Genomic DNA, 25,580 nt, shown 5'->3' with positions numbered 1-25,580 from the left:
GACGGCGTTTGGAAGACATCACAATGAAAGATCGAAGATCAAAGATGCATATTAAACGTGAAAATATGGAGATCGCTCCTGTCCTTTGGACAAGGACCAGGGCGATGAGCATCCAAAGGCACTTATGCGCACATGCAAGGCAATCAAATTCGAAGGACCCATCAGAATGATCGATATTGAACGCGGAAAGGAAGGAGATGAACGTTGAAAACGTGACAAAATCATGGATCGCTCCTGTCCCTCTCCAAGGGACCAGGGCGATGAGGTACGTCCCTTTCGTTTTCATAATTTTGGCGCCAAATAAGCATTTCAAATTTTCCTTAAATGCTAAGTTCGATAAAATTGAAAATCCTATTTAAATTAGCATTTAATATGGCGTTGATCATTTATTAATTATTTTGCCTTTATTTAAAAATCGAAATTTATAAATTAAAACGAAAGGCATTTAATTAATCATTAATTAATTAATAAAATCGAATTTGAGCGCTCATATATGGAGGTCGGCCTTGCTATTTAATTAAAAAATCATTTTAAAAAATTGTTTTATCTCCAAGTCGGCCTAAGGGCATGGAGAGATGCAAGCGCTATATATAGGAGAGTGAAAACTATTATTTTCACATCATTATTTTTATCCCTCTACATGCGAATTAAGGAGAAGGAAGATAGTGCGAAGTGTGTTTGAAGGGGTGCGAATTCCATTCAAATCCAAGGTGGCGCTATTACATCAAGGGTGGTGCGATATTTAAGGACCTTCATTTGAGCGAATTCGAGCGAATTTGAAGACCACACCAAAGGTGAACTTGAAGATCACGTTGAAGACAAAGGTGGCGAAATTGATCTTTTGAGGAGACAACTTTAAAGATCATTTATACATCAATTTTGCCTAGGCGATCTTTTGTCTTTTTGCATTCTAGAGCTAGCTCTCTATTAAGGTATGGCGATTTGATTTTTATTGCTTTATTTATTCATCGTCATATTTTAAGTTTTGAAGTTTTGAATTTTGAATTTCATTGCTCAATCTTTTGTTTTTAGGAAATGATAACTCTAGAGACTTATCATGAGGTTTCCTAAAAACTTTATCTCTCTAATCAACGTTATTCATTGCAAAATATGGTTCTCATAATGAAATGTTGTGTAGGTATGGCGACCCCGAAGGCGGGAGCATCCACCAGTCGCTCGGCTCTCATGAAAGAAGATCAGAAGACCGAAGAAGTGGAGACCAAGATCGTGTCGAAGTGGAGCAACATTGGAGATACAAACTTGGGGAACTTTAGCACGAAGAAGTTTCGAGAGGTCCCTTACATTGGCAAGCCATCACCTGTCGCCCGGAGAATAATAGAGAGTGGCATCATTAAGGCGGCCGGTTTTCCTCCAGCTATTCAGTGCCACGAGTTGATGATCGAGTGTGCCCGTCACTACAATCCACAGTCCAGGACAATTGTGTCCAATGAGGGAAACACTTTAGCGTACCTTTCAGAGGAAGCTATAAGTGAAGCTTTCCATCTTCCAGAGCACAGGGACATGATATACAAGAGCATTGAAGGAGCCAGATCAGTGTACGATGATGATCCGGATGCTTGCCTAAGCATAATCAACAAGAACTGGCTACTCAAGAGTCGTCCCCGTCTAAGCAAGGTACCGAACACACCGCACCAGGTTGATTTCCAGGAGGAGTACAGAGATTTGATTACTATGCTCAACCGAGTTACAGGAGCACCTCATGCCTTCTATTTTGAGAAGTGGATGTTTTACTTCATCCAGGTGATTGTTCAGGGTAAAGGTACGATACATTGGGCTAGGATGATTAGCCATTGCTTAGACGTACAGTTGAGGAGACTCAGGGCTACTAAGTCCTTCCACATGAGTTCATACGTCATCTATGCTTTGATCAGGAGTGTTGAGTACGCAGGACTACCTCACAGAGGAATGATTGGAAGAGGACCCGGCGAGGTCAGAGCTTGTGATTCCTATTCCTACTTGCATCATCCGCCAGGGAAAAACTACAAGTTAGTTAATGATACTTTCACGATGAACATCACAAGGACGTTGCAAGGAGGGATTCACAACAGATTATCTCAGGATGCCCAGGAATTCATCAAGAGGTACGGTGCTTGGTTCATTCAGTTTCCCAAATTCACTTACATTAGAGTGCATGGATGTCCTTTACCTCCATACATGTTGCCGAGGTATCCGACAGATAGAATTGTGTTACTTGAGGTAACAAGGCAGTTGGCAGCATATGTGAAGGCATTCAGACACAGACATCAGAATGGAGTTCAGGTACCTATTATTTTGGGTAATTCAGTTGAGGTATGTCCTAACGTCTTAGCCATGGATGACGCAGAGAAGGAGTTAGCCTTGTATTCTTTTTCATCTTTTGCTTGGAGATATAGTTTTGATCCACATGGACATTTAGAGGAGACAGTCGGCAGAAGATTTAAACATGAGCACCAAATTGAAGATTTTATGATGAACCTCCTAGATGATCTTGAAGTGAAACGAAAGATACATTCTAGATTGCCTTTGGATTTCATCAGGAAATGCAGGATTTACAGAGTGGCCGACCAAGCTCAGGACAATGGCAGGCACATCCAGTCTTCCTATGATAGAGAAAGCAAAACAATAAGGTTGGATTGGAATGAGCCCGAGGTCGTGGATTTAGATGCTTTGATGGCACCAGTCTTGTCTTGTACTCGCAAATGGGTAGACGTTCAGCATCAGAAGTTGAGAGAACAAGGCATAGCTATGTCTTTTACTTTGGAAGAGAAACCAGCCGAAGGTGGAGCAAGTGTGAGTGAAGGCAATCCTAATCCTAGGAATTCAGGTGAAGGTAACCTTCGATGTGCCAGTGAGGGCAATCTCCATCCGAGAGGTTCGAAGAGAAAGGAAAGATCAGAAAAGAAAGAGCCTTCCAAGAAAAAGCAAGGTGCCAACAAAGATCAAACACCAGGTACTTCTTCCAGACCAGAGGATAGAACAATTCGAGTGGAAGAGTCCATGGAGTCGATGGTACAGAATGACAGGCAGGAGGAAAGACAGGCACAGCATGTTTCATCAGATGGATCTCTCCAAGACTATGATTTAGAAGAAGATAATGAAATAACATCTCCTCCCAGACAAGAAGAAATAGTACATAAAGAAATTCAAGTTCAAGAGACAAGATCGAATATCCCAGATTGGTTGAAGGAAAGATTAACTAAGGTGATCGTAGTTGAGGACGAGGACAATGCAATTGATTTAGAGAGCCTTGTTGGATGTTCACATGTGATAACAGAGAAGAAGAAGGCTACAAAGATGTCCAAGATGATTCGAGATGAGACTGGATCTAGGAAATTGCAGATAGCTACGCCGGCAGCAGACAAATATGAGGGTAAGATTCTAGCAGAGGATTATGATATACAGACTATTGAGTTAGGACCATCCACAGCAGAGCAGACTTTACATGATGCCACCGACACATTTGAGGCATTGAAGGACAAGCTTAGAGAAGAAGTGGAAAAGAATAGAAAGCTTGAGAGAGAGAGAGGTGCATGGAGGACATATTTCAGTCACATCAATGAACCTTTGGGACGTCAGGATCCAGTTAGATCACCAGTGCAGGCATTGCCCCTTCAATCGATCAATGAAGCAGAAAGATTCAGGAACCTGGTCTAGCGTACATGTAGTTGGATGGATAGATCTCATACAGTAGCTATAGAGTTTGTTACAAGGATGACGAAGATTATTCATCAGGCTATCCAAGTTCTTGAGATAATCCACAGATTGATGGCAACAGTAGCTGCATTTGCCCATACCAAGGACGTTGTCATCCCTGTCTTGAAAGTAATAAGACATACATCCAGAAGAATTTTAGCGCAAGAGAGGATCTTGGAAGGTGATTCTCACAGTTTATTTCAGTGGTCAACCTTACTCCATATAAAGAGTGTTCTCTTCGAGGACATCAGTGTTAGATGTGGTCAAGTTGAGGAGGTGATCAATCCGATCCAGGACAGAGTATTTGAGGTACTTCGTACCATTCTTGGCAGAAGGATCGAGGTCGAGACAGATGTGGATATGCAGGAATTTGAGGATAGAATCAAGATCATCTTTCGCAAGGACGCAGATGTTACAGATGAGCAGTATGATCAGATGTTTGCCACCATGCTCCTGATTGATAGAACGAAGGAACTTGAACCTACTTGGGACGCAGCTCTTCTAGATGCATTCGATCAGGTCATCCACTTAGAAGAAAGTATCAAGAATCTTCCCGAGATTCCAATCACAGAAATCGAAGGAATCGTGACAAAATTCATTGCATATGCTAAGAAAGAGAATTGGAAAGGGAATAAGATTCTAGATGAAAGGTTGTTACAGATGACATGACATCTTATTTCTCATTGGTTGATACCTCCTAGGTTTTTGTGCCGAATTTAATATTTGGCTATGTATTTAATATTGTTCAGTAAAAAGGAGGTCATTTGTAACAAACCCTAATTAGGGTTTAGGTGTCATGATCTTGTCCGTTGATTTACTTTCAATCTGGACCTTTCATTGTAACTGGGGATGCTATTTATACCCCCATTTTTCATTTCATTGAGTAATAGTGTAATAGAGAATAGATAATAGAGGAATAGAGCAATAGTCAAGAGAGATTAGAGTTAGAAGCAATTTTATTTTGTAGCAAGATTGAGTCTTGAAGAGAGAAATTCAAGCAATTGTTGTACATGATGACTTGGAAATCAATAAAATATTGAAGTTATGGTGTTTTGTTGCAAATTTCTTGAGTTATCTTCATGGTTGTTTGATACACTTGAATCGTGCTCAATCGAAGTAGTTTGTTAATTTGAAAGACTAAGTGTGAGATTTGATATTTGGTAGGATTCGTAATCCAAACCACTAGCTTCTTGCTGATTGTAGGAACGCCTTGTGTGGTCGACTGGAGAACACTTTGAGTCCTTAATCTTCAATTATGAGTCCTTAATCTTCAATTATCATTGTGTCTTGGATATATACCTTCGTAGTAGTGTCCTTGATCTTTGATGTATTGAATACCATTATATTACCTTAGAAGATCGCACTAATTTCAATTGAGTTGTTATCTTATGGCAAAATTGAAGTTGGTTGAGTCTTGCCAAATCTCGTCCATACTAAGTCATTCATAGGGTTAGGCTAGATTAGACCTCTTTAAACCCTATCTTTTTGCTATTTTTTTGAAAATTCCCTTTAGTTTAGTAAAATTTTCGAGCTTTAGAATGCGTAAGACCCCTTGGAGGAAACAACAAATCACATCATACCACTAAAAAAGCTTGTCCACACGTAGAGACCCTACTAAAAGAACCTTGGAGTCTACCTAACTGATCCTTTACGCGAATCTTCAGCAGTTAGAGACTATTTTCTCAAGAGAGGATAAGATGCCTATTGGTATTTTATTCTGTGTATGATTGTGTATAAAATACACGTCAACAGCGCCCAAATCCACAGTTGGACAGAATTTCACCATTGTGGGGGATTCATGAATTTCTAAACATTTCCTGACCTTGCCCCATCTAGCGCCCAATCATTTCCTTGGGCGGAATTCTTCATGCATGGAGGATTTTGATGCTTTTCACAAGTTCCAAGCTCTTCATCAGGATATATATATATATATGAAATATAACATTTAAGTATGTCTTTTTCCTTTCTTTTACTTTAAGTTATATTTCATATATATTGTTAGGATGTTTGAGAGTGGTTTCAGGTCCATAGGAATCATGATGCAAATTCTGGATTTTGGAAGATCTTTCACATTTTCAGACTCAGTGAAATTTCAGGCCATTTTCGGATCAAGATGACATTGGTGGATTGATGTGAATTTCCAGACTTAGATGATTTTTCAAGCTTTCCATCCCTGAACAGATTCCCATACTTAGCCAAATTTTGACCACTGTTTGTGCTGAGATGCCACTTTGGCACTTTGAAGGTGGATTTTCCAGACTTAGAACAATTTTGTGCCTTCCACTTTAGGGATGATTCTCACATTGAGCCATTTTAGACCCCTGCCTGTCTGCTTTCAACTTTCCAAATTTAGAAGTGATTGTGCATGTTGATTCTTCGTTGTCTACTAGCCTGATCCTGCCACAAATAGACTTTCCCAAAATAGAAACTTTCCAAAATGTCAGAGTTAGAGCCCAAAACAAGACGCAGGGTGACTTACTAAAAATAAAAACTTACTAAAAATAGAAATTACTAAAAATAGTAAGTTTGATTTTTGGCAAAATGAAGACATTTTGGGACTCAATAAAATCCCTAAAAATAGGAACTTTCTAAAAATAGAAAGTTGCTCCATTTTGGCTCAAATTTTACTGGGAGGTTCCTTGAAGGGTCCTGATTCCAGTTATAAGTTCAGTTTTTCCAAAACCCTAACAAAAATCCCTAAAATCTAGGACTAAAGGCAGAAACCCTAAAATTAACAAACGAGCCCTAGACTTCACCAAACTCGCTCAAACGAAAAATAGATTTAATCAATATGACCCCCAAACACTTGCAAAGTAGAGAAACTGGCGAGACTGCTGCGAAAAGACCCCAAAAACGCAAGCCAAAAGCCCAGGAGGGCCTAAAAAGTAGGGGGTCCCCATTTGCAATGGGGCGATGTGTGAAAACGTCACAACACTGCTCATAAGGAGCTAGGTACTGTACTACTCATTAGGAGCTAAGTATTTGTCTCAGTCGACTCAGATGCTCGTTTGGGCTAAATTTGTACAATGAAAATATTTTTTAAACAATATGTAAAACACATCTTGTTGGATCCCATTGAGTTACCAATGCTAACAGTATAACTTTGAGTCATGTTCATCTAATTGGATCTATGTATCTTGTCTATGGTAAATATGTTAGTGGGCCTACGTGTGTTAATGGACCAATATATATGTCATACTTTACTATTGTATTGGGATAAGTCCCCCATAGATCAGCCTATCCTCAAGTCATATATTTGAGTGGTGTATAAAAAGAGGCAATGCCTCACCATTTCATCCAATTTATTCCAATTACATTTCTTATATTATCAAGTGATTTCTTCTTTTTGGTCTTTAAACACTGCTATGTACAAGCATTTATTACTTATGGAATTTATATCTTTGATTGGTATGGACCTGTGTTTGTATTTATAATATAATATGGTACCAGAGCTTAGGAGTTAAAACTCCCAGAATTCTGGTGCTTTGCTGCTATAAAGTGAGAGCAGGAAGTGCCAATATCTCATGTGTTAGGTTACAGTTTTTATTCTCTAAAGAGTCGATTTTATGAATAAGAGAGATCTAATGCTTTTCATATGCAAATGAAACATTTTTACTTCAGTTCTGCAGTTTTTGCAGAGAAAGGAGCGATTTAAAAACATTAGATTCATATAGTTCCTCTGGTGCAAGATTTTGTCTATATAAGAAATAAAGGATTTATAGAGGAAGCCTGTTTCAATGCAACAGGAACCAGATCAGATTACAATTTTGGATTCCTGAAAATAAAAATGTTGATGGTCCATTTTTTATTTATCAGAAAAGTTCTCAAATAATCAGATTGCTTGCATTAGCAAAGTGGTGGAGTACCATACTTTGTGTGTCACAAGGCATGTTTTGATTGGGCATATGGGCTAGGTAGCATGTTCCAGAAATTTCCCAGGTTGAGTCAATTGACATGCCTAAGCATTAGTGGCCAAACATTTGCCCATTTATACGTATTTGTTTAGTTTCCCCAATCATTATTCGAGTCCATAGGAGCAGTCTAACTGGTGCAGTCAACATCTAGTCAGCAGATCAATGCATGCAACACGTTGCAATCATGTGGTTTCCTGCCATTTTTTATCTTTTGTGAAAATTTAAAAATATAAATTAACTTCTGGATATTATTAAAATTTACAACTGCATGAGCATCAGTTTGTACTGTTTGAGCACTAAGCACTTGACTTTCTAGAGGCCCTAAACTTCACATGCGAAATCTGTTTGAGCACTTTTAGAAATAGTGGGAAGCTGGTTTTGAGCTCTAGAAGTAGAAATGATACATATTTTGTTAGCTGTTGGAGAATCCTTCTGGGGAGTTCCATTGATCCTCTTGTCGCCAGGATACAATTGTCAGTCTGTGTCTTCTTTCTATTGAGATCTTTTTCTAGACCGAATGTTTGTGGAGAATAGGATGTGAGGTTGAAAAAGTCTCACTTATTGGGGATAAGTAGGATGCTTTCTACAATGAAGTGGATTAGGTCATTGAAATTCGGCACACTGTTGAGCCATGTTGTGCCTAAGTTATATTTTCATGTAAAGAAATCAAACTCCTAATGAGATGTTTGATAAGCCGAAATTGTCTTCAATAACTGCTGATCAACAACTTTCAGCTTGAACCCCATGCTATCCACATTTAATCCATTATCATTTGAAACTGAAATCATTGAGAACTATTTGTCTCATGAGGAGTAACCATTGTTTCAATTGCAACAAAGTGACAAGGAGTAAATACAGAGATATGATTGAGGTTGTTCATGCTAAATGGAGACCATTCCATCATATGTTCTCTCCACATTTTTCTTAAATGAGGTTGTTACGAGACAAGATAAAAGACTAAGTCATTTGATGCCATTTCTTCTATATCAGTTGCTGAATATGAAAGGCTCGCTATTATATATGTGCTTGGTTCAAAACAGCTATCTCAAATTACTATGGGGAAACGTACGTAGAATTTTTTGAAAAACAGTGACCACGATAGAGATACACAATCAAGGGAACACCATGAACATGATAGCAATATACATTCAAACGAAAACCAAAGGAGACAATGACATTAAGAATATGACAAATTCTCACTTCTCGGTATGGTCATTACTTTGGTCATCATGACAAAGAGAAGGTATACAAGGAATGGAATGTGCCTTTTGTGAGAAACTTGGACATGTTGAGGATGCCTGCTATAAGAAGAAAAAGATCATACAGAAGAAATCAAGGAGCTTGAAGCAAGCCAGGGAAAGCACAATGTAAAAGTTAAATTGGTGTTCTTTAGCTCATACTTCTCTTGTTTTTTGGGCAGACTTCCAAATGTCAGTTTATTATGAATTTTGGTTTTGCTCATCATTTACCCAAGGATAGTAACTTGTTCCAAAATTTTAGCAAAGCAAATAATACCAAGGTTCCAATCATATGAATCCATCCTGATGTTGACCCACTTGAGCGACCCAAAATGTTGATGACAATCAAACTTTGCACATAGTACGTAACCAGAAACTGTATTTTTTTCAATATTATGGACTATGTTAACAAAAAATCTCTTAAGCTTTATCTAACAGATAACTCAGCTCTTTCCAATGTTGGTAGTGGTAATGCTGTGCAAGATGGCATAATTAAGGATATCTATCATGTACCTGACTTGAGACTGAATCTGTTATCTATTTATCAAATATTTCGGTTAGTCTATAAGGTTGAGTTTTGACCAGAGAAGTTTGTGGTAAACTGTATAAGCAACAACTTTTAAGTGACTGCTAGTGATAAGATTGCTAGGAAAGCTAAGACTTACAAGCTTTCAAGATTCCAAGACAACTGTTGTTATGTCAAGACTCGGTTGTGAATACACCTAGCAATTTGATACCCCCATCATTCAGATTAATGATGTAGATAAGATTGAGACACCAGGTTCTAGTGCAGAGATTTATTTAGTCGTATTATTAAGGTTCTTGTTGGCAGTGGGCCAGCGTCCCTCGCGGGGATTCGCGACATGGTTTAACAGCCTCCTGTGGATTCTATAAGTCTAGTGGTTGTATCGGGCATTGACAGGTCCATCTTTTGGTGCAATGGCAACCCTAGCTTGTAACAAGTGGTATCAAAGCTTGGTCACAATTTCAAATCACGCAGCTGCAGCGAGTGATGCTGTGAGGGGGATTGTTGGCAGTGGGGCAGCGTCCCTCACAGGGATTCGTGACATGGTTTAACAGCCTCCTATGGAATCTATAAGTCTAGTGGTTGTATCAGGCATTGACAGGTCGATCTTTTGGTGCAACGGCAACCCTAGCTTGTAACAGTTCTTTCATAAGGTGACAATGCAATTTCAAGATAAGCTACATCATTGATGTTTTCACAGAATGATGAGATTGTTTCTAGTAATGTTGAAATTTCTGCTGAGGATGCACCCAAGTTCAGTCATTCTTCTAGTGCTCACATTGTTGATGTATAAGAGGAGTCACCTAGGTCCTGTTTGCAGAGTCTTCCTGTTGTTCCAGTGAAGGCTTCAGACATAGATAAGATTGTTAATATAAAATGCATTAATTGAGACATTAGAATAGAGAAATTTGAATATTACTGTTTCACATATAGTGAATCTAACATTTGAGACACCCACAAGCATTAGTGTAGAGACATTTGAATACTCTTGTTTGGGATATTATGAATCTAGCATATGAGCCTCCCTTATTTTAGGATGATCGTCTACTTTATTGCCTAGGCCTTATCTTTCAACCTGCCAAGGGATGTGCTTTAGCCCAGAGGTATCATTTTGGGCTAGCATAATCCTAAATGTTTGTCATCTTGGTTCAACCATGCATAGATGTGTTTTTGGTCAGAGTGACAGAACCAATGATCAAGATAGCATTTTTTTTATGAGTTGGGGTATTTGACTTTAGTGATGAGCTCTTCACTACATTTAATAGATGGGGGGGCTCGTGTGTGTAGGCCATCCCATGGAGTAAGCACTAAAAAGTTGATTTCATTTTTGCCTCCAAGTTCCAAGAGTTGGTTTGGGAGGATGTTGTAGGTTATATGTCCGAAGAGGACTTGTTTCTTTCCTTTCTTGGAGGTCTTTTATCCAAAGAGGATTTGACTTCAATTATCTTTGATCATTGTGTATCCCAGTTTGTTACCTTGGAGAGGGTATTCAAGATTAAGAGGCATACATAGCAGTTCTTCACAGAAGGAATGGATATAGCATTTTTCTTCACCTTTTGAAGCACATACACTTCGTGTTTAACATTGTGATGTCTTTGCATGACTATTTTCAGTGACTTGTCTCAAGTTTTGGTCACATGGGTTTGGATGCTGAAGGTTTTGGTGCTTGTTTATGTAATGAAGCTTGAAGTGACCAAATTATTATTCAAATTCACAAGTTTCTTCAAAAAATGGTCATCATTGATTGGCTCTCATTGTGTCTTTGGGAACATTTCATTACTCTTCACTATGGCTTTTCAGTTGAAAAGACTTCTCAAAAGATAGCTATGTTACCCAAAGTTTTTGGGATGGGGGAACAAGGGGACTTATTCCCGTGTCCCCAATTTTTTGAGCCATTTTTGGGGACGGCTAGGGGACGGCAAAGGTGACGGCTGTATAAAATATAGGGAAATTTTAAATATTCATATGAAAACATTGATAAAGCATATATATATACATTATAAAACCTTAATATATAACATTTGTGTTAGATTGAGAGTTCACATGAGAGTCAAAGTCAAACAAATTATCAAAACTCAAACCTTAATTATAATACTTAATTCAAGAATCAAATTTCTTTCAGAGTTTTCAGAAATCATTATCAATATGCATGTGATATTATAAAATAGCATACAAGTTATAAACTTATAAGTTATAACAAAATGCTCAAAGGCTACATTGTTGCCATATAGTTTCACTTTCGATTATGATATGGAAATAGTAAATACGAAAAAACAAAGTACATTGTTGCTCCTCATTTGCATCTCTTAGCACTGCATCAAAATTAGAGTCCTCCTTTGAGTCATTCCCACTATGGTGGTCCACCTCATCCAATGAAACCCCAACCAATCCCACTAATGTCGTCTCCTCATCAACCAAGGTGACATCTTCAAGATCAACATCCCATTGTAAATCTGGACTCTGACAATCCTGAAGTCAAAGAGCACTATGCACAACCACTAGCTTCTCTATTCATTTAGAGGTAATTCTATTTCTCTTGATGGAGTGGATAAAGCCATATGTGGACCAATTCTTCTCTACAAAAGAGGAACTAGCAACCTATGCAAGGAGGTGAGTGGCAAGCATCTTCAATTGAGGTGTATGCTTCCCATGCCGTGTTCACCATCCAATAGGATCAATTTGAGCTAATATAGCTCTATCCAACCTTGCCTTTGATCTACTGAATGTTGGACCTTGAAGATTTGCAAAGTCAAGGAATTGTGTGTGAAGTATTGAAGACTCCTCTAAATACATGTTATCAAGGATTTAGAGAAAAGGCTGCCATATGAAATGGGGTGTTCATTGTGTTCCACCTCCGCATCACAATGGGTTTAATATGTTGCTCATATAATCTCAAAGTATGATCCTTAGCCAAAATTGTTTGCTTTATCTTACCAAGCATGCTATCAAATGTCTCATATATTTGCCCGAGACTAGGAGAGCCTGTATCAGCATATCTAATAACATCGACAATAGGTGAGATGAAAGAGAGAAAATATCTACAAAAAGTTCAAATAAATTAATTGACATGTTAGAAACCTCGAAAAATGGAACATTGAACAATAAAATTAAAAAATTAAAATCAGAGTTTTAATTTGGAAAATCAGCAATTTAATATGGAAAATCAACAATTTAATAAAATCAGCAATGTCTTAACTCACATTGGACCACCAACCATCATCAAGGATCTTTTGTTTGGTGGCTTTTCTATTGGTAGAGCTTAAATTAAGCCATCTACTCCACTTTGAATTCACCATCATCAATTGTAGAGGCTTAGGCACCTCAAGCATCCTCTCTAACAAAATGAAGTAATTGACATATCTTGTCTCAACGGGTTTGAAGAACTCCTCCTTTGAAAATGTCCTAAAGAGAGCAAGTGAGGTGTGGTGGTTGCAAATGAACATTTGAATGTCTCTAGCTTTTACCACCACTTGCTTCACCCAATCTACTTTTCCTATGTCTTTCAATGCATGAACACAATATGGGGTCCAAAAGATGTGCTTGTAAGCACCCTCCAACATCAAAACAGCCAATTTGCACATATGTGTTGAATCAGTGACTACCTATACAACATTGGCGAGCCCAACCTCCCCTATGGCATCTCTCAAAGGCTAAACTGGTCAAAATCCTTCTGCTTCCCTAAACAATCCACAACTCTAAGAAATAAGAGTCAGCAAGGCATATGACTATGATATTAATGAGTGGTTGATGTCTAATATCAGTCCACCCATCCATCACAATAAAACAGCCTATCCTGATCCAAATTTCTCATATCCTCCTTTAGAAAATTAACCTTGGAATACTCTTTGTCTAGGAGGGTAGCACACAGCTTACGAACTCCAGGAGCTACAAATGAGGGACCCATAGAGGCTACATCTCTAATCATTTGTTTGAGATAAAAGGAATGGGCCACATGAAATGGGATAGCATGAGCAAAAAATAATTTGGTAATGGAGGACTCTTTAGCATCTCGTGCTCACACATTAAACATAGTTTCGATTGTCCCTGGCTTCTCACCACCACTCATCTTCCTCCTTCCTCTTGTGACAACTTCACTGCTACCAATCGTGGATGGCATAGGCATAGATGATTGTGCACTCACAAAAGAAGTGCCCACATTGCCACACCTTGAGCCCTCATTTCCACCTCCATGTGCAATCTATGGCACTCTATCTTCTCATTTTATTTTAGTTGTTGACATCTTTTACTCCACAGCTTGTAAAACCCAAAAAGTGAGACCGTAACCTTGTGTAGCTACCTTTAAAAAATTTCTTGCAGATGTGACAAAGCCAAACCCTACTCCCCCTGATTTTTTTTCCCTTTTATCCATAGGTGCAAAAAGTTGGAGAAGAGATATATTTAAAAGGACCCTTTGGCACTGTCCACTACCACTCTGAACACTTGTACTTGTATCTCCTCCAACTTTTTCCACTTCATTGTCACTACTAAAACCATTCTCACTGCTGCTCTTTTTTTTGAGATTTAATGAAACTTTAAACTGAAAAATGCAAAAAATTAAAAAAAAATCAAACATTTCATGCTTCAAGCTTTGAAAATAAATTGAAAAAAATCAAATGAAAGGATAAAAGACTTACCCCTTTGAAGAATTTGCAGCCCCGCTGCCCTAGATTGAATCTCCTTTGCAGTTGGCTCCTTCTGTCCTTTCTCAAAGGAAGAAATTCTCCCTTCAAACCCTGCTGCTCCATTTTTTTTCACAAACGAATGTTGAAATGAAAGAAAATGAACATCTATTCCTCCTTTAGGGCAAGCCAGAACATGGGGTACCACATAAAGAATAAAAAAATGTTTTTTTAAAGGCTGAACTGTTTATTTTTTTAAATAGAGGATTGACACTAGAGATGTTCGGCCATCCACTGGACAGTAGAGGGACATCCCAAACATCCTTTGTCATCCCTGGAGCAATAAGACGTCCCCAACGTCAAGCCTCGACATCCACTAGTACCGAGGATGTTTCCTGCAAAATCTAACTCCCCACATCACCAAGATGTCCCGTAAACTATGGCAGGTGTTTTAGGCCCGAGGACGATTCCCTGGATAAGCCTATAAGATAATGATTATGCTTCAATTTTTGTGCATTCAAATGAGATTTAGCTGATGACTATGATGATTCCATTATTTTGAATAAGAATGTGCTCACCTATTGGGGGGATGACAGTCAGGGGCAATGAGATTGTCTCACAATGGTTCCTTTGGGAAGGAACCAATTTCTCTCTCCTATAAGAGTTTAAACCCAAGGTTCACTGTTTGAGAGCAAAAGCCAACAATTATGATGTTTTGTTAGGGCACAAAAGATGCTTAACTTTAGATTACAGGGAGTATTCAGTCACAACATTTGCAATTGCAAGAAAAGAGTACAAAGCATCTTTTTATGTGACCTAATTGAGCAATTACTCTAGAATGTTGTCACAAATGCAAAATCAATTTCAGAAGAATAAAGTAGTGGCAAGTTTGGATGTACTATATTTTTAGATGGGTGAACAAATGCAAAGAATTGTAGTCTCATTAACTTTAGCAGCACTAAACAATGTCCAACATCTCCAATAAAGTAAAAAATGAGTCTACTACTAAAGAAGATTATGTTAAGAGGTCAACATTAAAAATGTAGTATAGGTTGTAATCAATGATGCATTAATATACATATAGACAAAAAATTTGCTTTAGGAGAGGCATCCATCACTTTTTTGAACCCTCTGTGTTGCCCATTGCTTTGATCTTCTTTTGGGAGATATGGACAAAAATGATTGGCTGACCAATTGTGGAAGAAGCAAGGAATGCCACAAAATACATCTAAAATCACCCTTGATTTCTCAACTTGATGAGAGATCACACCAAAAGGAAAGAACTTGTGCAAGCTAGTGTGACAAAGTTTGCATGTAAATTTTTTACATAACCAAGCATTTGTAATTTGAAGCAACTTTTTTGTAAATCAAATATGACCAGATTCATTGTATTCAAAAAAATTGATGGAGACAGAATCACAAAAAACAAATTTTAATGATGTCTTAACAAATAGAGCTACAGAAATATTAAGGTAACTTCTAAATTCAATTCAAATTTGAAATTGAATCCTTTAATTTTAATATTTAAAGCATTTACTTTAATTGTATCTTTAATTTATTCATAGGTGTTGAAATCTTTGTTCAAAGTTTTGTGCTTGATAAATAGGGCACAAAATCTGATGGAAAAAGTATAAGGGAGATAAAGACAAATTCATCTGATTTGGGAGATCATTGATCAAAGGTAGAACAATCAACTCTACCAACCCATTTATGTAACAAAGTACTACCTTCACCCCAAGTTTTTTTAATTCAAATAACTTCACATATATTAATGGGGAGGTTATTGAGGACCTCTCAACACAAAATAAAAAATATTATACCCAAATTTGAGTTAGGGACCTAATCATTCAGAGTTGCAAGTTTATAAGCAAACTAAAGGGAGCCATATTTCTTTGTCACTAGTTATATGAGGGAGTTCAACCCAAACATCATGTAATAATTAAGTGTTGACATTAACCTTACAATTATTGCTTATTTACAAATGTTTGAATATTTTATTTGTCAGTTGTTTGTGAAAAAATTGAAATGAAAATACCTTGAGCCTTAAAAGTTAGTCTTTTGTGTCTTGTTTCAGCCTTGTACCACTTTTGGATGTGAGCACAAAGAAATTTCATTTGAGGCCATTCACAAAAAGAAGTGCAATACATTGACTCAACAACACCTCAATGACCTAGTTTTTTGTGCAATACAACCTTCACAGTTTGCACAAGAAATGTGGACACAAATGCTCAAGAACTTATAAACTTGGAAGAGATGATCTGCATAGATACTAGTCTGTAATAAATGAGAACACCCCCTTGTTTACAAAAGACAAGATTGTTGATTTCAAGAGACAAGCCATAAAGGGTGTTGCTCCAACAAAAGCAGAAGACATCACATATGATTTTGAACATGAGGCAAAGGACAATCCATTAAAAGAGTGGAGCCACAACTGATTACAAGAAATAGACTCTCACCCCATTTTTTCACTAAAACAAAATGAGAAAATTGGAAATTTTTGTAACCTGAATGTATATGCAATTTATGATGATAATTTTCAGTGACCATCATCATAAATTTATAATACATACCATAATTATCAGTTGGCTGTTGTATGTACACAATGATTAAAAAAACTATACTCTTTTTGTATTCAAATCTAATACAAAACATTTCCCCAACATTTTACAAGTTGATTTGACACATTTAGTAATTGTGTTTTGCATAAAATTTATGATTTTTAAAGAATTTAAGTTGTCAAGTTTTGTCGAGCTGCCAAATTGGAATCAATTTTGGGCTTATCAAATTTTTGTCAAGTCCAAGTTTGTGAACTATGATCCTGACAATGGAGGATGCTTTTATATTTTAGGCACTACTTTTTTTCTTGAAAAACATGTAGACAAGCCTTTTTTGTTTGAACAATGTTTACTTTGGCATTTCGAAAAATCATTTTTTTCATTACTAGCATTGCTTTCAACACAAGCCTCAAGACCCCATAAGAATAATGCTAAATTGATTTTAACATAAACAAAGGAATGGTTGCAAAAGGAATTAAATTTAATATGCATTGTGTTCATTGGTGAGGTAACCATTCCAGACACAAAACATGATTGTTAAATAGTAACTGTATGCTGTGACACCATAAGATCCACTATTTATTAGTAAATTACAAGAAATGAAAAACTCTTTTCAAACTTGTAATCATGAAACTCTGCTGTTTCTTTTCAAATTCCATTGCAGCCTGTGTTGAACTAATTCTAGTCTTCCTCCACAAGGATCTTCTTGAGAAGTGCACAATCTTAATAGGTAATTTGTTTATTCAATCAAAAAGTTTTTACTCGCAACGATAGGAAGATGTTAGACAGTGACATACACCTTAGATTACCCTCAAAGAAGTACACTATCTTGTCTTTGTTAAGATAGTGCAAACTATAAATAAGAATAATAGATTTTACAAACCCACTGCTTATGAAACCACAGGTTAACAAACACCCCCATCATTAAAAGCAATTGTTCAAGGGATTCACAATCATAAAGAATATGGAACACCACAAACAGATCCTTGTTGAAATCATTTCTTATCATTTCAGATTGTATTCTAGATCTAATAATTGCATGGTTGAAGAGAACATTCTATCTTCCAATCACAGATTTTGTGAGGCAATTTTAGATTGTATTCTAGATCTAATAATTGCATGCATGCAGATAAGATTCCATCTTCCAGTCACAGATTTTGTGAGACAATAGAGAATGTTGGCCGTTATAATATTTTGCTGGTCATCCCAAAAGAAACACTTGTATATTAAGCTACAACATTGTTACTGCAACACAAGTATGAGAATATTTGTCAATCACCTTGCTGTGTTCATAACTTCATACAATGAAAATCTTGGACAACACTGCAAGAGTTAGTTAAGCTACACCTTACACTGCCCATGGCCGGATGATTCAAATACTTAAACCTTACATGTAACTGCCATTAAGCCCGAGCTATGTATCGTTTCTATGTAAATCAATGCGTTACATTTTGTAAGGTTTTGTATTCAGCTTCTGAATTTCTCTGAGGTTTGGTTAATAATGTAACGTGGGTTAACTGAATGCAGAAATATGATGAGACTATCACGGACACACAGAAAACAACTTAGGGTAATACATGTTGATCTGAGCTGGAACTTATTGTTGATATGGTGGAGTCTGTGATAGATTTCTGCCCCTTTACAAACGAAAATTCTCCTTGCTTGGGGTAAATTTGTGAACCTACCGACTTTGCATGAAGTATAAGAACTACAAAATATATGAGTTGAGTGAACTTAAAATTTGCTATAGGTCAGTCAGTAACAAACAAGCTACACATGACAATTTCAGCATTGAACCCAAAGCATTAGGAAACAGAAAAAACATAGAAGAAAAACAAAAAGAAGGAAATAATATTAATGTCCACAGATGACCAAAAGTAGGTCAATGGGACTCAAGAGTACACCAGCTTATGATAGAAAGATCTAGAACTTGAGAAAAACCTAAAGAGAGCCACAAAGCAGAATAAACAACAACAAAGGGATATAAAATACAATACAGCTGTGGACCACCAACACAAGTGGTTAAGAAGCTAACACAATGTGAGCCATTGAATTATCAGAAGCGATAATTGCTTTTCTACAATGTGCAAATAAAATTTCAGGTAGAGAGTCTGGAGAGAATTCCATTGCCATTAATAGACAACCTGTTAACCATTATTTTGGATAGTGTGAATTCAGATCTAGAAATGCAAAGGCAAAGGTGAGCAATGATGGTTCTACATATTTGTGGACATTCAAATTTGCAGAACACAGAAGAAACCCCTCTGTTTTAGAAATGCATGAACAACAGGCTGTTACCAGAAACATCTAAAAAATACGAACTGGATTTCCAAGACAGCCTGGCATTTCTAGAACAGGCCTGCATCCCAAATCAGTTCAGATATTGACAAACAGAAAACAAATAGAAGAAGCTAACACAAACAAATCCACCCTTTACTCACATAAACCAACTCAACCCAGTCTTAACCCTAAAACAAAAAAATTATAACCAAAAACAGACAACACATTTCATACTACCTCACTACAACTGCAACTATCTCAAACTCTTATTGTTCTTGCTGCTGCTGCAAATATCCAAAGAGTGTGACTGCCTACTCATCGTTCATACCTTATCGAACTACTGCTGCAAGGTGCACCATTATTGTTGCTTGTTCAATTGCAGAAAGGAGAAGGGTGCAAGGTTGAACTTTGAAGCATGGTTAGAAGTCAAGAACTCAGTGAGAACTTAGCAAGTAGATTGCTGACTGGACTCAGACTTTACAAAAAAAGTCAGCAAGAACTATGCTTTAAGTTTCAGCAATCTCTGATATTTTCAAAATATGATATGCGATATGGGATGTCATGAAATTATGTGAATTTTTGTTTATTTTGTTTATTAAATATGTAATATGTGTGATTTTTAATCTTTAATACTCGTTATGCACAAAACAAGGTTAAGTTTATTTTTGTTTATGTTTTCATATTTTATGTAAACAAACTCCCATGCTGTACCATATCCAGGGGTTTCGTGGAAAATCAACATTCCTGACCACCTGTGAGTGTCCTGGCAACTTAGTGGACATTTCATTCTATACATGGTAAAGAATGGCAGTTATGCCATATGTTTAGTTTCTCAAGTGGCTAGTTACTCTATTCACAAGAGAAATTTGAAAATGTATGGTTTTATTCAATTGAAAATAGCTGAGCTTTTGGTTTCCATCTGCTGCAGTCCTTACTTTGTCACATCAAAATCTTGCAAAAAGAAGGTTCTCAGCATCGGGATATGAATCCTAAAGGTACTCCTTCAAGGAGAATCCCACAAATGAACTCTCAGCTGATCCTCCACCACTACCTGACCATGCAAAGTTCAAGAATGAGCACTCACTTCAACATTTGCAATAAGGATCTCTCTACTCAGATAACTAAGATCTTACTTCTCTCTTTTCATCTTCTACTCAAGTAGTATTGTAGCCTATCACCTCCTACTCTAATTCAACCATCAAACACACAGCATTTTCTTTTATGATGCACATTCACACACAAATGTGACACCACATCATGATTACAGCTTACATCTGTCCTAAATTATTTTCTTCTTTTTTCCATTTCCAGTTATGCAATGCTAGATGCATACGCATGCTCCCCAGCTGTATTTTTGTGGCGGGCATACTAGATATTGTGTGCCCATACCTTTGAACCCATTCAATCTTAGTAACACAATACCCTTCAAAATAAATCAAATTTTTAATGGTGGTAACTACTAAATGAAGATGAAGGCAAGTAAACTATGGAGAATTTCAACAAAATAAATAAATTTGTCATTGTGTCTTTGGAAACAGTTAAGTTTGTATTGAAAACATGTCTCCTCAAAATGTCTTTATCTTGTCAAATCACCACAGGAATGTCAAATTGCGAAAAGATATGCCCTATGCTTCCCCATTTTGGAATGATGCCAAATTAACGTTGAAGCACCAACAAATAAGTTTAAACTAAAAGTAATCCTGTAATTTTAAACCTTTTCAACTATCATAATGTCTTCAAAAAAAATTGCCTTCCATTGAATTGGCATTTCCCACTCACAATGACTTATTGTCTCTGGCTGCCGAGAGGGTGACCCTGAACATTGACCAAATTAAGCTTTTAGGTTAATTTATAGAAAGTTGTTTTTTCTTTCCTCAAGATCTTTAACAAGCCCATTGTATTTTGTTTAGATGCTAGGTTACTTCAAACGACATGGCCCAATCTTGGGTTGTAGTTGTACTTCATTATTGCATAAATATTATCCATCAGGTCAATTTGGTAGCCAATGGGCCAGATCAGATGATCAACACTAAAAATTTTCAACCAACTAGACAACAATGTTTTCTAACAAACTTTGATAGATAGATGCTGAAAACAAGTAGTCAGGTGATTCAGAATTTTCATTACCATCCTTGTTCAATGGATCATTTAGCTCTTTAAATGACTGCTTTCCAAGCCTGTATTTCTGTGAAGACATAATAAAAGAAAAAAGTCACAATTTTAATAGTGTATTGGATAATGAGGGAAATCAAGTGCATTGATGGAGAAGAGAAGTGCTTAAAGATTTGAATACCATGCTAACTATAGTTAAAGAACCCAAGAAGATTTTGATGTGTAACTAATTATTTGCATAAACTCAAACTCCATTAAGGGCAAAGAATATGCATTCTGCATTTAAATTAACAATCTTGACATTGTCGTACATAGCTTAAGGAATTTATCTTGTTGCTACCATTGAACCATGTAAAATTACAAGAATGTATATCAAAGAAATGAATGACTGACCTTGCCCAAGCTCATTCCAAAGAAAAAGAGCATATACCTGAAGATGACTTTTCAGGTGGTAAAGAGTGAGACCTTTCACACCCATGGCTCTCATGATAGTCTTTGGTGTAGCTTCTGCAGATTGGTGCAAACTATAAGAGAGAGCAAAAAAGAAATCTCCGATGCTAGTGCTATACGCTAACAAAAGGCTCACTTAAAAACAATCTAGCCAAAAATAAATTATGAAACAGAAACACTTACAAGAACCCATCACATAACAACACAGCAATTATAGCAGTAAAGCTGAAACACGTAATTATGGAGAATTACAATTATATTGCAATTTTAAATGTTTATGCAAAATGTTCTTCAGTTCTGAACTATATTGAATAATTATTATAGTGAGTTGCCTCGAGCTATCAACAATTTCCGCATAAATCCAAAAAATCAGAATTATAACAGTTTCAAAATCACTAACAATTTACAACAATCGATATAGGATTTGAAAAAAAAGCTATACAGCTATGTACACATCCTCCCAAACCTATGAAATGAGAATTGTGCAACTTTGTCAGTAATTAAAATGATTGAAAATAAATTTCACTTTTTATTAGAACATATGAAAATTCAACACAAATTTGACTAGAGGCAACTTATAAACCTTGCCAATGTTGACAAACTAATCACTAATCCATGTTCTGAATATGAGCTATAAAAAGTAATTATTCCATGAGAGATCATTCCCAGATATTTTATCTTAACATTCATATTAATAACAGTTATAATTTTGGAGAGTTTTCCATGGCATTGAGCATGTCAACATATTGTCATCACAATTGAGAGAACAAAAATAATTATGGAGTGTTATGGTCACTTATGTTTAAACAACTCAAAAATATCCATAATCTAACCACCTGACAATTTTCATGATACAACTATGTGTTGTTTTCCTTTGAATTATTCAAAAATGTTCAATGAGAAGAAGACCGAAAAAATGGAAATTTGATAAAATGTTCATAAAAATACTTATTTTAAAACATATGAATTCTTTAGAACAAAGATTTTAGAATTTCATAAAAATAATTATTTTAAAACATATGAATTCTTTAGAACAAAGATTTTAGAAGGAAGACATTTTCTGAATTTCTTATGGATAATATATAAGTTACTTATCCACAAAACTTCGACACATATTCTCCGAAAGAGATTTGGCAAAAGATACGAATTTTGCCGAAGCAAAAAATTTAAAATATTGATTCATGAAATCTAGCCCAAATATGTTGCAATTCCAATGGAAAAAGTGAGAATCAAGTTACAGCAAGAAGCAAAGATTGTAGTGCAGACTGCAGAGGCATATCTTGATTGATGAAATTAAAAGACAGATTGACCAGTTGTTAGATACAGTTAGTTGACAGGCAAACATATTTACAGTTTAACACCTGGAGTTGAATAGCTTGGGTATTCTGGTCGTCTGACAGGTATTCTATGCCCCACCGTGGAGGCAACCATCGCATCCATCAGATAAAATAAACACCTCAATTTTCTTTCAGATACGAAGCATATTAACATCCAGCTACACGACATATTTACACTGAGCTGTAGGCACCTGGTCTAAGATACCGCACTGCTGGAGTGCCCAAAAGCTTTGACAGAAGTTTGTTTCTCATTAAGGCCCTGCTCAGGCCTTTTGGAGTGGAGATCAAATCACAAATAAAAGGACCAATCTTCTAGACTTGGCTAATGCACAAGAAAACGGAGTTTGTCTTCTTAACTTGAGCTAGATCACTTTAAATTATTTCCCTTTCTTCATGTATTTTTTTCTGTGCTATATTGTCATCCTCAAAAGTGAAAATTTGAATACTTGCAGGCTAAAAATTAGGCCAAGCTTTCAAATGTATAGTACAAAACAAGTAAGGCCTATTTTGTAAACTCACTGTCAGGACCGCCCAATTGAGTAACTGCATCAACAAAACGCTCGTGAAGCTCTGCAGTCCACCGGAGACGTGGCTTGGGATCTGTCGTTAAAACCAGGCAAGCATCTACAGGAAGACTTGTTCCTTCGAGAGATCCTCCCTGTGAGTCCTCAAAAGATTGGGGCTTCTCATGGGAAGAAATGCTTGAATTGCTTACCTGATACATTTTCTGCAAAAAGCCCAAAACTACACAACATGGAAAGAGTTCAAAATCTAGCATCTAGTACAACATTTGAAGAGACCCAAAAAAACAAGAAAAACCTGAAAATGAGCTTTTTTATTATTTTTCTCGTAGAAACCTGAAACCGGAAAAGGAAAAAATTCCACAGAAACCTAAATTGCATCAGTTTTTCTGCACGAAGACCTAAACAAGGTTTATTTTTTTTTTTTGCACGGAAACGTGAAAACTAATATTTTTTCTTTGCAAGGTAAAATGTAAAACAAGATTTATTTTTCTCCATAGAACCCTGAAAAACAGGAGCTTGTTTTTAAAGCTAAAAGAGTACAATATAATCATTCTAGTGTAGGAGTTACTGGGGATTCCACAATGGTATAGCAGCTTGCCTCATGAATGAGTATCTGATTACTGGTGCTCTGCAGCGCTTCAGACTAGTGCAATATTCTTCTTCTGCAACTGCAAACCCTGTCCATAACAATAGCAGTCCAGACAGAGGACTTCACCCTGATATGCTCAAACCAAAAACTTGTACTAAAAAGTGGGTATCAATGAGCAGTATTACATGGCCCAAACAGATAACCAGTATTGTTTGCCCTAAGAACTCATTGCTAGAAAGTGGGTACAGGTCAGCTGTGCTCCATTGTCCAATCCAAGAGAACCCAAGTGAGGATTTTGATCAATTGGGTTATCACTATCAGATCATGTATTCATCCTTTTATAGCTACAGAGCTTCTGCTATCCGACACATATATACATTTTGAAGTCAGCTAGCGTCCCCCATTGTAAAATCTGAGACCACCAAATAAAAGCACAGCTTCCCATTGCCTGCCCAATAGACAACTGTATAGTCCCAGCACAGAAAAAAGAGGGAAACTTGTTTTTCACATTACTGACTTATTGCAAGGCTTAATATGTTGTTTATGAGCAGCAATTGCCTGCAACAATAATATAAAAGTACTAATTAAGGATTGGACTAGCTAAAAGTTTCTTTGGAGTGTTTTGAGAGCTTTGTTTTGGTTACTACCTGCTGTGTATGGGATTGGTTGCATGTTGTGCATCTGCTAAACAACAATAGCTACGTGAAACCAAATGAAAAGAAAAATATAAATTATTTTTCTTCAAAAGTAAAGTGAAAACCATGTTTGTGTGTTGGTTTTGGCATCTTCTTGGAATATAAAATTGGCAACTTTGCTTGCATATATTAATTAAGCTTCGCCATATAGTGACAATTTGATGGATAAAGAGAGGTGTAAAGCATTCATGTTAAGTTGGGCAAACTCACCAACTCCCAAAAGTTTGGGTCCATAATCTAAGTATATCTTGACCCATTTCAAATTTTCCACAGATGACGTTTTTCCAATTAAACAAAATCCCACTAATCAAATGCTTTTCCTTTTTTTTCCATCTTTGATCCAGCTAAGCTAACCCTGAATTTGACAGTATGTGAAGCAATTTTTTTGGGCACAATTATTCATTGAAGTTGAGATGTCCTTTGACATTTAAATACATGTGTAATTATAGTTATTTAAAATTTATCATGGTCTTTCAAAAATATTATTATATTTTAGGAGAATAAGTTTATTAATATAATTAGATGATCTTAAATTTATTTTCTTTATTTTTCAAGTTAAGATAGTATATCTAAATATAAATAAGAATGTATATATTAAGGAATCTCTTTTGAAATCATGTTTCACTTTTATATGAAGGGTAGTAGTATTTGAAGGGTTGTATTTACTCTTGTTTTTATAATAATTTTTTTTTTTTGTATATTAATGTTGATTTCTATTTAGCATATGAAATTTGTATATTAATGGTGATTCAAATTTAGCATTGGGTCTATTTTGAGAGAATGATTTAATATTTTATATATTCATAAATAGTGTAATTGTGTGTAAAGTCGAGTTCGTTACTTTATATGTTTTTGACTAAGGTAAAGCAAGTTTTGAAGGGACCTAAAACCCTATTTACAAAACACTACCATAAGGATACACACAGCCAAACAATAGCCCGCCAACAACAAAAACTCAAAAAATACATACCTGAACACTAAACCATACCAGAATAGATAAAACAAGGGAAAAAAAACCAAGGCTCTAATGAAGATTCTTCAAAGCCTC

The 25,580-nt window shown here is 36.3% G+C and overlaps 1 protein-coding gene across 3 annotated transcripts in view; it reads right to left on the bottom strand.

Annotated features, from left to right (window-relative positions):
* The window catches only part of LOC131044888 (protein PHR1-LIKE 3), a 57,758-nt gene extending 33,180 nt beyond the window's left edge, over window positions 1–24,578 (bottom strand). Inside the window, exons 1-5 of one of the 3 annotated variants that reach the window (XM_059219738.1) lie at window positions 24,485–24,501; window positions 23,847–24,395; window positions 23,244–23,468; window positions 21,368–21,444; window positions 20,953–21,010 (exon numbers count right to left, since the gene is read on the bottom strand). In XM_059219738.1, the coding sequence (XP_059075721.1) occupies window positions 20,953–21,010; window positions 21,368–21,444; window positions 23,244–23,448 (340 nt within the window). In that variant the 5' untranslated portion in view covers window positions 23,449–23,468; window positions 23,847–24,395; window positions 24,485–24,501. Of the gene's footprint in view, window positions 1–20,952; window positions 21,011–21,367; window positions 21,445–23,243; window positions 23,469–23,846 lie in introns of all 3 variants that reach the window. The other 2 variants (XM_057978362.2, XM_057978363.2) reach the window with 2 other exon arrangements.
* Between the last annotated feature and the right edge of the window lie 1,002 nt (window positions 24,579–25,580).

This window comes from Cryptomeria japonica, chromosome 1, assembly GCF_030272615.1.
Source record: "Cryptomeria japonica chromosome 1, Sugi_1.0, whole genome shotgun sequence".
NCBI classification, from domain to species: Eukaryota; Viridiplantae; Streptophyta; class Pinopsida; order Cupressales; family Cupressaceae; genus Cryptomeria; species Cryptomeria japonica.
This window is presented reverse-complemented; position numbering and strand designations above follow the sequence as displayed.